Source organism: Lithobates pipiens, unplaced genomic scaffold, assembly GCF_037356315.1.
Source record: "Lithobates pipiens isolate NorthernLeopardFrog02 unplaced genomic scaffold, aLitPip1_a1.2 Scaffold_18, whole genome shotgun sequence".
Lineage (NCBI taxonomy): Eukaryota > Metazoa > Chordata > Amphibia > Anura > Ranidae > Lithobates > Lithobates pipiens.
In genome coordinates, this window is record NW_027507758.1 from 576028501 (window position 1) to 576044530 (window position 16030).

At 42.7% G+C, this 16030-nt stretch overlaps 1 protein-coding gene across 1 annotated transcript in view; it reads left to right on the forward strand.

Moving 5' to 3' along the window:
- LOC143989061 (cytochrome P450 2C26-like) overlaps nt 1–12722 on the forward strand; it is a 32417-nt gene extending 19695 nt beyond the window's left edge. The window contains exons 8-10 of the mRNA XM_077489073.1: nt 9398–9582; nt 11160–11301; nt 12070–12722. Of these exons, the coding sequence (XP_077345199.1) occupies nt 9398–9582; nt 11160–11301; nt 12070–12248 (506 nt within the window). The 3' untranslated portion in view covers nt 12249–12722. The remainder of the gene's footprint in view (nt 1–9397; nt 9583–11159; nt 11302–12069) is intronic.
- Nucleotides 12723–16030: the final 3308 nt, after the last annotated feature.

Below are 16030 nucleotides of genomic sequence, written 5' to 3' on the forward strand. Positions count from 1 at the left end.
ATGACAGTAATGGATAACAGGGTCACTCATTTGGAAACCAATGTGGATGCTATGACTGCCACCATAAATGACATAATTGACTCGCAAGAGGCCCAGGCCCAAGAAACTATATGGCTGACTGACAAATTGGCAAATTTGGAAGACAGAGCCAGACGCAATAATTTTAAAATCCGAGGAGTGCCAGAATCGGTGCAAAATGCTGATCTTCCTGCGTTTGCAAAGGGCTTACTCAAATCTGTGCTTCCAGAAGCAAAAAATATGGAATTACTCATAGACCGTATCCATAGACTACCAAAACCTGCGTTTCTACCAGATTCCATTCCCAGAGACGTCATCCTCAGGGTACATTTTTTTCATATTAAAGAGCAGTTCATGCAAAAAGCCAGAGCTCTGCAAACGCTGCCTGAACCCTATAATCACCTCCAATTTTTCGCCGACCTTTCTCAGCACACCCTGAGCAGAAGTAGGCAACTAAATAATATTACCAAAACCTTACGCAATAACCAGATACAATATCAATGGATTGCTCCTGCCAAACTCTCCAACAGCCATGCTGGCTCCAAACATGTGATCTCCTCAGTTTCACAAGGTCTGCGTTTACTACAAGATTGGGCTATTGTCCCGTCCAACAACGAAATACTGCCTATGGATCAAAGCAATACTGGCACCGTGCTGACCCAACCTCTCCCCCCGAGAGGTCACAGGCATGTCCTACCTATTTGAAAGGCTGGGGTACACTTTTCTCTTTGGCCGTGCAGATGTGACTCCTGCTCACACTCGGTCGTGTTAAGACTTATACCCCCATCCAGGGTTATCTTTTTAGACACTGCTGTGTCGTTCTTACACCCTGAGAACTGTTTTTGTTCTTTTTTTTTTGTGTATTTTTCTTGGCTCCAGTTTCGCCATATTCCACCCCGTTCACAGTTTTTTGTTTTTTGTTTGTTTTGATCTTTCTTTTCTACCGATTGGCACACTAACCAATACCTGGGGACACCTCGGTCTCCTCAGCTGACTGCTCACTTGGACCACTCCGCGCTTGCCGTGGTATCGCTTGAAGGCACCGACCTACCTCAAAACTCTTTTCCTCCCCTTTTTTTTTTTTTTTTTTTTAATTGCAGGTACCCAAGATCTCCTACTGAAGTTCCGTCCGCTGTCCGTCTTTGCACGCTTGATAGTCCACTGAACAACACTTCAAGGAAGTCCTCTCCCCGGAATCACCTTCCAACCCGGATCCTCTCAGACTGCGAGGACTACTGATCTTTCTCCAATCCTCAACGTAAACAAAGGTACCTCAATTCACCACAGCTGTCCCTCACGTACACAACATGACTATAACCATTGTTACCATTAATGCTAAAGGTCTAAATCACCCGGCTAAAAGAGCCTCTCTCTGGGCTTTGGCTAAACAAACCAAATGCGACATCCTCTGTGCGCAGGAGACGCACTTCCTGGCCAACAACCCTCCTTCCTGTACCAACAGAAACGTTAGTACGATAATAACAGCCAACGCAGACCAGAAAAAAAAGGAGTATTAATAGCTGTTCACAACTCTTTGATCTTTCACCAAGACCATTGCCTTTTGGACCCCGGAGGACATTATATCATCTTAAAATGTCATATTAACAATGCCCCTTACACTATTGTCAATGTATATGTCCCCAATACCCATCAACTCCGCTTTCTTCGAAAGCTACACAAAAAAGTTGAAGCATTACAACATGGTGCAACTATATGGTGTGGAAACTTCAACTGTACCCCTGACCCAGCACTAGATTCATCTGCACGCACTACAAGACGTCGCCCGGAACTAAACTCCCTCCTGCATGAATTGAGACTTTATGATGACTGGAGATGCACTCACGCAGATGAAAAAGACTTTACATTTTTCTCTCCCTGTCATAATTCGTACTCGCGTATCGACCTCTTCCTCACAGACCCATGGACGCTACAGAAAGTCTCTGACTCTACTATTCATTTGACCTCTTGGTCTGATCATTCCCCTGTCAGCCTAACCATTGAAGATTCCATCAAACGTGCTCCAACCTACTTATGGAGACTAAATACCAGGCTACTGCAATCCCCACCACATGCACAACTACTACAGGATAACTTAATTTCCTTCTTTGAACAAAATGCTAACTCAGTTTCTGACCCACAGGTTTTATGGTCAGCTCATAAGGCGTATATGCGCGGAATCTTTATTCAACTGGGAGCTAATGATAAGAGACAGAGGAGGCAGCAAATGAACTCATTATTGGCCGACATTCAATCCACTGATCTCCTTAACAGGCAAAATCCTACACAAACACTTAAATCAAAACTGATTGCCCTAAGATTAGATCTCAGAGCCCTGCTGTTAGAAACTCACGACAAATACCAAAAACGACTGGAAATGAGATTTTATGTTGAAAGCAATAAACCGGGTAAACTACTCTCCCGCCAGACCAAAGGGTACTCCTCTAAGTCCCACATCCCTTTCGTATACCATCTGATTACTAATACCAAAATGACTGACCCTCAAGCCATTGCTGACGCCTTTAGCACCTATTATAGCACTCTTTATAATTTGAAAGATGACCCACAACAACCCCAACCTACCCCCCAACAAATCAAGAAGTTTTTAGACTCAACTAGCCTACCCAGATTAACTCCCCTTCAATTAGAAGAACTAAACGCACCATTCACGACGACAGAAATAACGCGTGCCATTCAATCCTTGCCCAATAATAAAGCACCTGGACCTGACGGTTTTGTAGCAGAATACTTCAAACAATTTCATCCGATCCTTACTAAACACATTACTCCATGGTTCAATTCTGCTGCCTCCTCCGCCTCTCTCCCGCAAGAAATGTTGAAAGCCCTAATTATAACGATACCGAAGCCAGGGAAGGAGCCCACATCCACACAGAATTTCCGCCCTATCTCCCTACTTAACTATGATGTAAAACTCTATGCTAAAGTAATAGCTAATAGATTATCGGACCTACTGCCACAATTGATACACCCTGACCAATCAGGATTCCTAAAAGGCCGCCAGACATCTGATGCGACCCGACGAATGATCAATGTGATTCATCACACAGTGACCCATCGAATGCCTTCTCTGCTCCTATCTTTGGATGCGGAGAAGGCATTCGATAGGGTTCACTGGCAATATTTGAAACAAACTTTAGAAAAATTTGGATTCCAGGGCCATATCTTGATGGCAATCTTGGCCTTGTATTCCAACCCGTCAGCACAAGTCTATTGTTCTTCCATGTTGTCCACTAAATTTAATATTACTAATGGCACACGTCAAGGCTGTCCCCTTTCACCCCTAATCTTTGATTTATTAATCGAACCCCTCGTGGCTAAAGTAAGATCACACACATCTATTTCGGGTGTGCTTATGGGCAGCAAAGAACACAAAATCAGCCTCTTTGCTGATGATGTGATATTTTCATTGACCAACCCTTTCTCTTCCCTGGCTTCGGTACATAACTTACTTGATGAATTCAGCTGTGTATCCTACTATAAGGTTAATGTAACTAAATCTTATATATTACCCCTAGCAATGTCTCCTTTACAGCAACAACACCTGCGCAATCAATACCAATATGCCTGGTCTTCGGACTCGATTACCTACCTGGGCACTTCTCTCACGAAGACAACCACTGCTCTATACAAAGCGAACTTCGTCCCTTTCTTAGCCAAGCTTCCTGCAGACTTAGCCAATATCTCTAAAATTACATTATCACCCTCAGGCAGACTTGCAGCATTCAAAATGCTCAAACTCCCTCAGTTGCTTTACCTATTTAGAGCATTGCCCATACCCATACCGTCCTTCTTTACACAAATTCAATCCATACTTCGAAAGTTTATATGGCAAGACAAAAAATCCAGAGTGGCAAGACGTATTCTTATAAAACATAGACGAGTAGGGGGCTTGGGATATGTTGATTTGAGGCACTACTACCATGCGGCACTCTTAACCCAACTCAAAGCTTGGTTCACCTCCGATCCAAATAATCAATGGAGCAATATGGAAGCCTCTCAAGTTTTAGGCAAAAATCTACAAAATTGGCTATTATCCGCGCCCAAACTTAAAAAATCTGACCAATATCTATCCCCGACAATCAAAGCATCAGTGGCAGCCTTTACATACCTCTTTAAGCATTTGCACTCTACTGCTCATACCTGCGAAATCCCTCTCCCCATAGATACGGTACAGGTATTGATTAAAGACATACAGCTCTCCTCTTGGAAACACAAGGGTATCTCCCACATCTCAGACCTATATGATAATGAATTCATACATCCTTTTACCTACTTACAGACCAAGTTTTCCTTGCCTCACACTGATTACTTCAAATATGTCCAAATATCACACTGTCTCATAAGGAATCCGTCCCTTCTTCGTAACATACCAATCTCGGCTTGGCGCTACCTATCCAACAACTCCTCATCGACCAAAGGTATCTCCCTCTTTTACACCCTTTTAGATGGCAAAACTACTTTTGAAAAATTACCTCCCACGCTAATCTGGGAAAGAGACTTAGGTACCACGTACTCTCCTCAACAATGGCACACTGTAATCAGTGCCACCTTCAAGGCAACTAAATCGGCTAACCTGTGGGATCTCTCACATAAACTACAAAATCGGTGGTACATCACCCCATTGCAAATACATAAATTTAACCCCTCCACAAATCCTAACTGTTGGAGACTATGTGGCCTCCCAGGTACCCTATACTACGTACTTTGGGACTGCCCTAAACTGACGCAATTTTGGGTTGATACCTTTCGTCTTATTTCAGAAATTACGCATAATGCCTCCCCTCCGTCTCAAGAACTGGCACTCCTTAATATTGGAATTGAAAACTACCCCCACAATTCTCAATGCATAGTTACACATATATGCCTAGCTGCAAGGTTAACCATTGTACGTAACTGGAAATCCACTGAACAACTTTATCACACAGATGTCATCAGAGTAACACATATACATGGCATGTATGAACGCATGTATGCCTTGGCAGAAGGTTCTCTCCCTAAACTGGCACACAAATGGGAAGCTTGGATAAACTGGTACGAATCGTCTAAACCTTTATTCCACTGACTAATATCACTACTCCAAGAGGGACTCATTTTACCCCTGTCCCCATATTTCTCCCCCCTCCCCCCTTTTTTTTTTTTTATGTGCCTTCCTCCTAGCTGTTTGTTCAATACTGGCTATTACAACTAGTTACCCTCAGTGGTTCTATTTTTTGTTTCATGTTGCCAACCTTACACTGGCTTTGTTATTGCCATTTTCTGTCTCTAGGCTTTGAAATACTGGCTCATTCTGCTAACATAGGGACAGAATATGGTGTTACTATTATACTCATCGGCTACCACTCTTTCCCTGCTGGCAGGGCTGGCACCTTGCTCCTGCGTACAGTGTGTTCCCATTTGGGGTACCTGGGGCAGGGTGCTATCCCACCTATATATCACATTTTGGAATACTACCGTTACAGCAGTTTACATACTGTTCTATACCCCTTATAATTTTGTTTTTTTTATGTTTTTCTGTTGTATTTGAAAAATAGATGTAATAAGCGCATACTTTGTACTACTAAGAACGCTTTATTACGCTGTCTTTCTTAAAACTGTACTTTGCATTTCTTTATATCAATAAAAATTATTGAAAAATAAAGAAAAAAAACGGCGGAACTCCCGTGGACTCCCGCTTTAAATCTGTCCAAACAAGAGTCTAGTAGATATCCCAGGAATGATAAAGTTTGAAACAAAAAATCATAAATTATAATATAATAACTAACTATAAAAAATGATAAATATAATAATAATAATAATAAAATACATTTTCTAACGATTCACTATCGCTCAATTCTGCAGGTGATTGTAATTTACTATTGCTGTTTTCTATCTGGTCTAAAACTACTTTTGACATAAAGGGACACTTTTTGGTTGCCATGGACAATCTCAAATTTCCAGCCAGAAAGAACAGTATATATAATATAAAAGTACATGCGGGGCACTGTGAAATGGTGTCATACAGTAATGTAATCTTACAGATTACAGTGTACTGTATGTGTTATGAATTTGTACTTTTTGAATTTGCCACCGGGCTCCGCCCCCCCCCCCCCCCCCATGCGTTGCGACGCTTGCAGGGAATGGAGCCTGGCACACAGAGGCACCGGGCGGGAGACAGAGCCCGCAGACGCAGCTGGGGGGAGATTGCAGGATCCTGGTGACAAGGTAAGTAACCCCCACCAGGATCCTGAGATGCAATCCCTAATGTGGCTCAGGGTTACCGCTAATGGTACTGAAATTTAACCCCGAGCCACACTCGGGAAATCCGTCAGGGAGGTTAATATCCCTTTAAGCACATTAGAGCCTTCTTAGGACAAATGTGTCTACAAGTGTTTTTCCATTCTGAAAAGAAGGGATTCATTCCTCATTTTAGGATAGTAGATCTCGGAAAGACACTAGTGTTGATTTACTAAAGACAAATAGATTGTGAACTTTGCAAAGTGCAGTTTCAATCTGCAAGCGCAGTTGCCCCAGAGCTTATCAAATTAAGTAAAGCTTCACTTTGCGAAGAATACCCAATCACGTGCAAGGGAAATTAAAAAAGCAGCATTTTTGCTTGCACATGATTGGAGTCAGCAGAGCTACTGCTCATTTACTAAGTTCTGGAGCCACTACTCTTGCAGAGTGCAACTGCATTTTACAAAATGCACAGTCTGTTTGTCTTTAGTAAATCAACCACACTCTCTCGTGGCTCCCTGAAATCTACTCCAGAAAAGTTGAAGTTCCATTTTTGGGTGGAACTCCGCTTTAAGGCAAAAAACATATTTCTTATTTTATTTTCAATATAGTAAGTAGCTCAGGGACAGGACCCAGGAGGACAAGAAGTTAGAATGGACAGGCACACACACATGAAACTGACTCTCACAGTGACATTGACAGCCTTGTGCAGCCGCACTCCAGTCCAAACAGCACTGACAGTCCCACTCCCAGCTTGCCTTCCTTACATCCTGCAGACTGACCCACGAGACTCCAGCCACTTTGATCGGCTCTCTTGCACCATGACATCACATGACATGCTAAGGTGCTGCCAATCAGCAGTCTGGCTGGTGCTCTGTCAAAACGGCCAACTCGTTGAAATCTCCAACAATGTCACTTTTGGTTACTCTCCAGCATCAGTAAATGGAGATTTCGATGACTTGGGTGTTTTGACACAACACTGGCAGCATATATAATACGGTACATGACAACTTGGCTGTTTTGACAGAGCAGCGGCTAAGGAGGGAAAAGTTGTCGTCCCCTTGGAGGCAGCCATGTTGTTGGTTACTAGCGGTAGACTAACAATTTCTGCTCCTTATATCCTGTACTGTTTTGTATACGCTGCCGATGTTGTGTAAAAACAGCAAACTTGTTCATACCTCCAATTACTGATGCTGGAGAGTCACCGGAGGTGACATTTTTGGAGATTTCAACAAGTAGGCTGTTTTGACAGAACAGCAGCAAGGCTGCTGATTGGTTAATTTGCTCATTGTATGCCCTGGCCAATCAGCGATTGGACAGTTGGGACTGTTGCAAACCTTTAAATCACCACGGACCACATAGAAGCCCCATACAGGTCTTTGGCATTCTTCCAATCTTCTGAACAACCTATCTGACATATGTCTTTATTGTCTTCAGTTTTCAGATTAACTTCTTGAGATCCGCACTATTGCCGAATGACAGCTACAGCGTGGACCTGCTTTGCTGGGACTACGTCTATTGATGTTGTCCCGTGGACAAGCGGCCTGAGGGGCGCGCGCAGCGCACTCTGTGATCAGCGAGTTTATGAGACTCGCCTGATCACGGATCGGAGCAAGGGGTCGATCCTGACCCCTTACCACGTGATCAGCTGTCAGTCAATGACAGCTGATCATGTGATCACAACACAGCCGGTAATCGACTATTTTTCCTCCTCGCGCTGTCAGCCGATCACCGGCGGCCGTGATCGGGACATCAGTCCCGATCACGGTGAGCTGGGGACAGCTCATCAGTGCCCACCTGCCCCCTGCCAGTGCCACCAAAAATATGCCAAAAAGTGACACCCATCAGTGACCACAGTGCCACCTATCAGTGCCCACAATCTGCCTCACACACACAGTGCTGCATCTCAGTGCCACATATCCGTGCCCATCAGTGTCATGTACCAGTGCCCATCAGTGACGCCCATCAGTGCCCAGCAGTGCCACCTATCAGTGCCCATCAATCCCATCTATCAGTGGTACCTATCAGTGCCCAGCCATGCCACCCATCCGTGCCATCTTATCTGTGCCCATCTTTGCCCATCAGTGCCGCCTTATCTGTGCCCATCAGTACTGCCTTATTTGTGCCTATCGGTGCCAACTTATCTGTGCCTATTAGTGCCGCCTTAACTGTGCCTATCAGTGCCCACCAGCGCTGCCCATCAGTGCCCACCAGCGCCGCCTCATCAGCGCATTTCAATGAAGGAGAAAAATGACCTGTTTGCAAAATTTTATAACAAATTATTAAACATGATTTTTTATTTATTTTATTTTTTTGCATCTTTTTTGTTTGTTTAGCAAAAAATAAAACTCCCAGCTGTAATTAAATACCACCAAAAGAAAGCTCTATTTGTGGGGAAAAAATGATAAAAATTTCATTTGGGTACAGTGTTGTATGGCCGAGCAATTGTCATTCAAAGTGCATCAGCACTGAAAGCTGAAAATTGGTCTGGGCAGGAGGGGGGTTTAAGTGCCCAGTAAGCAAGTGGTTAATGTTCAGTTTTTTGCCAATTTGTGGCATTTACAGCCAAATTACTGCAAACAATTTCAGTCTCAGGATTTCTCATCTCTTTCTCTTGTCCTGCCCTTTTTCTCTGAAATTTGGTTTCATATGTCTTCAGACACTCACAGACAAACCACCTTTTTAAGCACATTCTCATTGGTTGGGTTTTCAATTCTGTTATATTATATTTTATATATATTTCAACTATTTGCAATGAATACAGAGGTTTTGATTGAATACATTTGCAAATATATGTGGAATGTTCCTCTGTGCAGTACCTAACTAATTTAACATAGATCCCATCTTGGGACATAGAGCAAAGAGTAAATTGAGGGCAGATATCCCTGGAAGGGAAGTAACACATCTAGAAGCCCAGCGTAACTCAATGGAACCTAAAGACCAAGATTTTTATTGCATGCCTTTGAAAATAAATGTGGAAGCTACACTGCTATGTCAAGGCCCCTCTTCTTTTCATTGTTTGTTATGTATTATGTATGCCATGATGTTGATATTGTTACTGATGTATGTCTTTATGTTGTAAACTGCTGCAGAAGACATTTTCATTATATAAACCAATACTAATAGCTTATTTTTAAATACCTAACAGAAAAAGTGCAAAAAGAAATTGAAAAAGTTATAGGCACAGCCCAACCAAAGCTAGAACACAGGAAGCAAATGCCCTACACTGATGCTGTTGTGTGTGAAGTTCAGCGCTTTGGTGATATTGTCCCAACTAACCTTCCGCATGCAACAACTTGTGATATCACATTCAGAGGCTATTTGATTCCAAAGGTGAGTTTTTAAAATATGTTTTGTAATATATCGTGATAGGACAACAGTTTGACATAGTAAATGTAAAAGTAATACCGGGGAGCCATTCTTGGTAGAAAAATGGTGTCTGAGGGCTAACAGTAAAGGAAACTAAGTAAGCTTCAATCTAGGCTCTGTAGAAGAAGGTGTGTGTCAGGTTATGGAGTCGGGGTAGGAGACCAGTGAGCTATAGCAGTAGAGAGGCCCCCTCACTTGAGGTGCAGAGTCTAAGTACTACAAACATTGATTACTAAAGGGGTTCTCAAGGATAAAGGGCATCAATTTACTTTTGAAGTCCCCTAAAGAATTCACAACATAAAAAATTGGAGGAATAAACACCCTTCTTACGTCTTATTAATACATACAATTGAAAAAACAGGCCAATGGCCTGGCCATAAAATTGCAGTTTTTACACTAATCCACACAGCCAATACCCATCAACTATATCAGAGTAACAAATACATGAAAGATTATTGTAGCATATTGGGGAGCTAAGCCCCATCACTGTATACATAAACATTGTGTTTTGCAGGAGTTTTAAACCAGTTTCAGGGAATAAGACTGTGAAGCTTCACCTAAAATAAAGAAAGAAAATATGCAAGATAATACCAGTAAGAATGACAGTATCAGTAACAGAGTGACATCCCTGAAACCTGCTCAAGCACTTTATTGAGCACTCATTTAAGTAGGCATGGACATTAAACCCTTGGCCTCTATCTGAACATTTTGTTTGGCTAGCCATCCTTTAAGCCACATATATACTCATAAGGGTCGATTTACTGAAACTGGAGAGTCCAAAATCAGCTTCCAGGTTTTTTGGTCAAAGCCTATATAACAGGCTGAGGTTAGAAGCTGATTGGCTACCATGCACAGCTGCACCAGATTTAACACTCTCCAGTTTTAGTAAATGAACCCCACAGTGTTCTTTATAACAAAGCATTGTGTAAACATTTAAGACAGTTGGACAAATGTCAGATGTACATATACAGGGACTTCCCAGGCGAGCAAAGATAACAATCCCTCCGGATATAGACCTAGTGGGGGAGTATCTGGTGCACACCACTAGATACTCCCCACTCTTTGGGAACCCTCAAAAGTCCTTTTTTCAATTTTCTAAAGTGAATCTAAGTACTTATCAGTGTTCGCCAGAGCTCTTGATAGAGGGTGGGTGGGTGGGTTTAGCTGAATGTTAGTACCAGGTCATAGTCCTCAGGATCACCCCACCAGAAGGTGAGCAAACCAGGGTCCAGTAGCAGAAATAGCAGGTAGGGATCAAGAAAATGTGTAGTCATTAAACAAGCCAAAGGTCAGTAAGGAGTGGTTGCAGGTTGAAAAGTGTAGTCAGTAAACAAGCCAAAGGTCAGTAAGGAGTGGTTGCAGGTTGGAATCAAGCAGAAGCGTAGTCAAGGAACAAGCCAAAGGCGGCTGTTAACCATATACTGTGTGTGTGTGTGTGTGTGTGTGTGTGTGTGTGTATATATATATATATATATATATATATATATATATATATATATATTTTTTTTTTTTACATTTAGTTTGTAATAACTTTCTTCTAGGGTACCACTATTGTTCCATTGTTGTCCTCCATATTGAAAGACAAAGCTTACTTTGCAAAGCCTGATCAATTTTATCCAGAACATTTTCTTGATGCAGATGGAAAGTTTAGTAGGAACGATGCATTCATACCCTTCTCAGCAGGTAACATTAAAACAGAACTTTCTAGACAGAACCATAGAATGAAGCTGTAAGGATAAAATATAGGGTTTATCATTCCAAGCTGTTTTAAAATGTTCAGTCTCCGGAGTTTTGATTTCTGTTCTGGCTTCTCTATCTAATGAGTCAATGAAGAAAGTATACGGGGCAGAGTTTTCTAACTTCACTGGCCACATGTCTGTTCCAAATCAGTTACGTAGGAATAAAATGACGGTCCTAAAACCTGCTCAAGCACCTTATTGAGAACTCATTTAAATAGGCATGGTCATTAAACCCATGGCCACTATCTGAACATTTTGTTTGGTTAGCCTTCCTTTAAGAAGTGTAATATAGTTATACCTTGCCTACTGATCTATGAGTGTTTACAGCATATGTAAAAGTAAAGCTTTCACAAACCTGGACAATTGAGTTGGACCAAATGGTGAAAAAAAATTACAAACAGAGATAGCCTTGAATAAAAAACGCACTGAAATACTTGAGATTGGTTTTACACCCTTTTTTGAGCCTTTATTGGTCAGGGAGTGTCTGGCCATTACAGTAAAGGACCAATAGGAAGGCTCCAGAGGTGGGACAGCATGGTCCAAGTGCACATTTTACATTAAAAGTTACGATTTTCATGTAACTTCAGCTGCCTATATTATGTGTATTATGAATGTATGTGTAGCATTCACAGCATGAGGTATACATTGAGATTCTAAAGCTTTTTCTTGATCAAAAATGTTTTCAATAAGTCTCTTATGTTTTTCTTCTTAGGTAAGAGAAGTTGTGCAGGGGAAGGTTTGGCAAAAATGGAGCTATTCCTCTTCTTTACCACACTGCTGCAAAATTTCACATTCCAGGCTCTACCTGGGACTGTTGTGGACCTCACTCCTGCACTGGGGTCTACAAATGCTCCTTTGCCTCAGAATATCTGTGCTATACCCCGCAACTGAAATCTTCCTCCAAGATAATTTGATGGTATGCTTCTTCATCCACACAGCAGGAGTGACAGCAATATCTTCACAAAAAATATGAAGTATCCTAAAAAAAAATTATGTTTTTGGATATTGTTGTACTTTACCCGAATTGTGTTTTTGAAAAGATATTGTTGCAATAATTATTGGATTTTCTACGGACCGTTGTCATTCGACGGCATAGGTGGACAAATCATGGAAACCAGGTGGCCAATGTGTTTGGCAATACCAGCTGATGCCTAACTTTTTGAACATTTATTATTGGGAAAAAGTTCACACAGAAGATAGAGAAATGTATAAGGTGATAACATCTTAACAACTTAACCACTTGCTTACTGGGCACTTAAACCCCCCTCAGTCCCAGACCAATTTTCAGCTTTCAGCGCTGATGCACTTTGAATGACAATTGCGCGGGCATACAACACTGTACCCAAATGAAATTTTTATCATTTTTTTCCCACAAATAGAGCTTTCTTTTGGTGGTATTTAGTTACAGCTCGGAGTTTTATTTTTTGCTAAACAAACAAAAAAAGATGCAAAAAAAAAAAATCATGTTTTAATAGTTTGTTATAAAATTTTGCAAACGGGTCATTTTTCTCCTTCATTGAAGTGCGCTGATTAGGCGGCACTGATAGGCTGCATTGGTGGGCACTGATGGGCTGCATTGGTGGGCACTGATGGGCTGCATTGGTGGGCACTGATGGGCTGCATTGGTGGGCACTGATGGGCTGCATTGGTGGGCACTGATAGGCTGCATTGGTGGGCACTGATAGGCTGCACTGGTGGGCACTGATAGGCATAGTTAAGGCGGCACTAATAGGCACAGATAAGGCGGCACCGATGGGCACAGATAAGGCGGCACCGATGGGCAAAGATGGGCACAGATAAGATGGCACGGATGGGTGGCACGGATAAGTGGCACGGATGGGTGGCACGGATGGGCACTGATAGGTACTACAGATAGATGGGACTGATAGGTGGCTCTGATAGGTGGCACTGCTGGGCACTGATGGGCGGCACTGCTGGGCACTGATGGGCGGCACTGGGGTGCAGCACCTTTGAGGCAGATTGTGGGCACTGTGGGTGGCACTGTGGGTGGCACTGTGGGCACTGACGGGGGGCACTTACTTTTATTCAGGATGGCACTGCGGGGGGCAGGTGGGCACTGGCAGGGGGCAGGTGGTTGCTTGTATTACTGGCCGGTGATCGGGACTGATGTCCCAATCACGGCCGCCGGTGATCGGCTTTTTTTTTTTCTCCTCGCGCTGTCAGCGCGAGGAGGAATAATAGCCGATTACTGACTCCGTTCTATCACATGATCAGCTGTCATTGGCTGACAGCTGATCACGTGATAAGGGGTCGGGATCGACCCCTTGCACGGATCGGTGATCAGGCGAGTCTCATGGACTTGCGGATCACAGAGCGCGCCGCGCGCGCCCCTCAGGGGACGCGCAGGCTGCTCGTACACGGGACGACGTCAATAGACGTAGTCCCGGAAATGTAGGTCCGCGCTAATGCCGTTATTTGGCAATAGCGCGGATCCCAAGTGGTTAAACAGTACACTTCAACATTAACATTTTTGTTTCATGTTTTGTAAATATGATTCTCACCTAAATGAAGGTGATGCTATTCTTCACCACCAACCCTCTTGGAAACACACCACACATCTAAGAACAATGCAGGGCCATAGGTGCCAAAATCTTTCACAATTTGCTGTTTGGTTGACTACTGCAGTAATGTCTAAGGCACCTGAGCAAATGTCATCATCTCCAAGAAAGCAGGAAATTGATGACATAAAAAAGTAAATGGTGGCACAGGATTGTAGAGCCTGAAGTGGCAGGAAAATTGGATCTGGAATTGTGTTTTACTACTGGGCCAGTAGTAAGCCTATTTGGCTTAATATATTAAACTGGATTACATAATCTCAGATAGCAGGCAATTGTGCTGCAAGTTTGAAAATGACTTGCTAAGCTATTGCTAGACTTGCCAGGCCTCACAAGTTTGTTGCACAATTGCAGCATGCCCACATTGCATGACTCCAGATTAATTTTCTGTCAGGAGCCATGAATCAGACGGAGACAGAAAATGCAGTAAAAATCACACCATTTAATATAGTGGTAAAAATGGTACAAATAGTAAAAGTAGTCAAAACATAGCCAGGGTTTGGTAACCAAATCGTGTAGTCAGAACAAGCAAGGAAATCAGGGAACCAGAGATCAGCGTAGTCAGAGGCAGCAGACAGGATCAGAAACCAGAAGGGACATCAGCCAGGCAAGTCTTCAACAGGAACACAGCAGAGAGTGTCTAGATTTGTTGACCAAGGTGAAGGCACAGGAGATCGAATACAATACACAGGAGATCGAATAATACGGCTTGTTAATGAGCAGGATATGATCACCAGGTGAGTTACTGTGTAATGATGAGTACTGCCAATTAACCGACAGCTGAGCAAACTGAATTCTGATAAGGGAGAGCTGAGCCCAGCCCTGACTTTTTCTTTGCAAACATTCTGTAAGTCTGCTGCAAGTTCTGGTTTAGTTATTTTGTGCAATAGTCATCCCACCACAAGGGACACTGTGGCTGATTTTCCATGCTGTAAACTTGGAGAGCTTCTGCTGTAGACTCACCACTGCAACTTTGCCCTTATTAGAGACTTGCCATGCACATTTGCTACTAATTGGAAAAGTGTCAACTATAACTTGTGCTTCAAGTGCTCTGCAAGTGTACAATTTGCTAGTGAAAATGTGCAGCAAGTTACATACTTACAATTCAACACTGCCATACATTTGTGGCAAGTTATCCTTGCTATCTGGGATGCTGGCTTTTAAAAATAAGTGTAGACGGGAGGTACTGAATAACCTTGAAGACGCAGAGGATACAGGCTGAGAAATTTAAATGATATTTCCCTTTAATCCACCCATAGTTTATAACACTGGAAGAATTCCGTGGGATATTCAGCCCCCTGAAATATATAAATTTATCAGGGTGTTGTAGGTGTGTCTACCCTACTCCCACTTTGATATGATGTGTACAACCTCTAATGCTGCATACACACGATTGGACTTTCCGGCAGACTTGGTCCGGCGGACCGTAATTTGTCGGACAATTCGATCGTGTGTGGGCTCCAGTGGACTTTTTTTTCCCCAAAAGTCTGACAGACCTAGAAATAAAACATGTTTCAAATCTATCCGACGGACTCAAGTACAACAGACTAAAAATTGGGAAAACCGTTCATCTGTGTGCTAGTCTGACGGAACAAATATGAAGGGCAGCTATTAGCTACTGGCTATTGAACTTCCTTGTTTACGTCATCACGTTCAAAACGAATGGACCTTCGAACGGACTTAGTCCGGTCGTGTGTGACCAAGTCCGTTTCGTTCAGAAAGTCCGTCGGACCTCCGCCGAAAGTCCATCGGGAAGACCATCAGACCTAGTCCGTCGAAAAGTCCAGGCAGGTGTACGCGGCATAAGAGAACATTCCAGGAGGCATCCATATAAGATGTCCCAACTGCCTTATTTAGTATGTTTCTGTTCAAAGTTGTTGACTTTACTCCAAAGCACTTTAGCATTTTCACATTCCTAACCCCTATCATGCAGAACATAAAGAAATATAAAATATAAAAAGTATCATGAAATTTAGAGAGAAGAGCAGGAGAGAGATTTTTCCTGCTGTTGTGTTTGAGACAGGAAGATAAGAAAATTTTCTCTGATGGGACAAGACAGAACATAAAAATGGAGGTCTTAACTAGAAAAAAAAAACT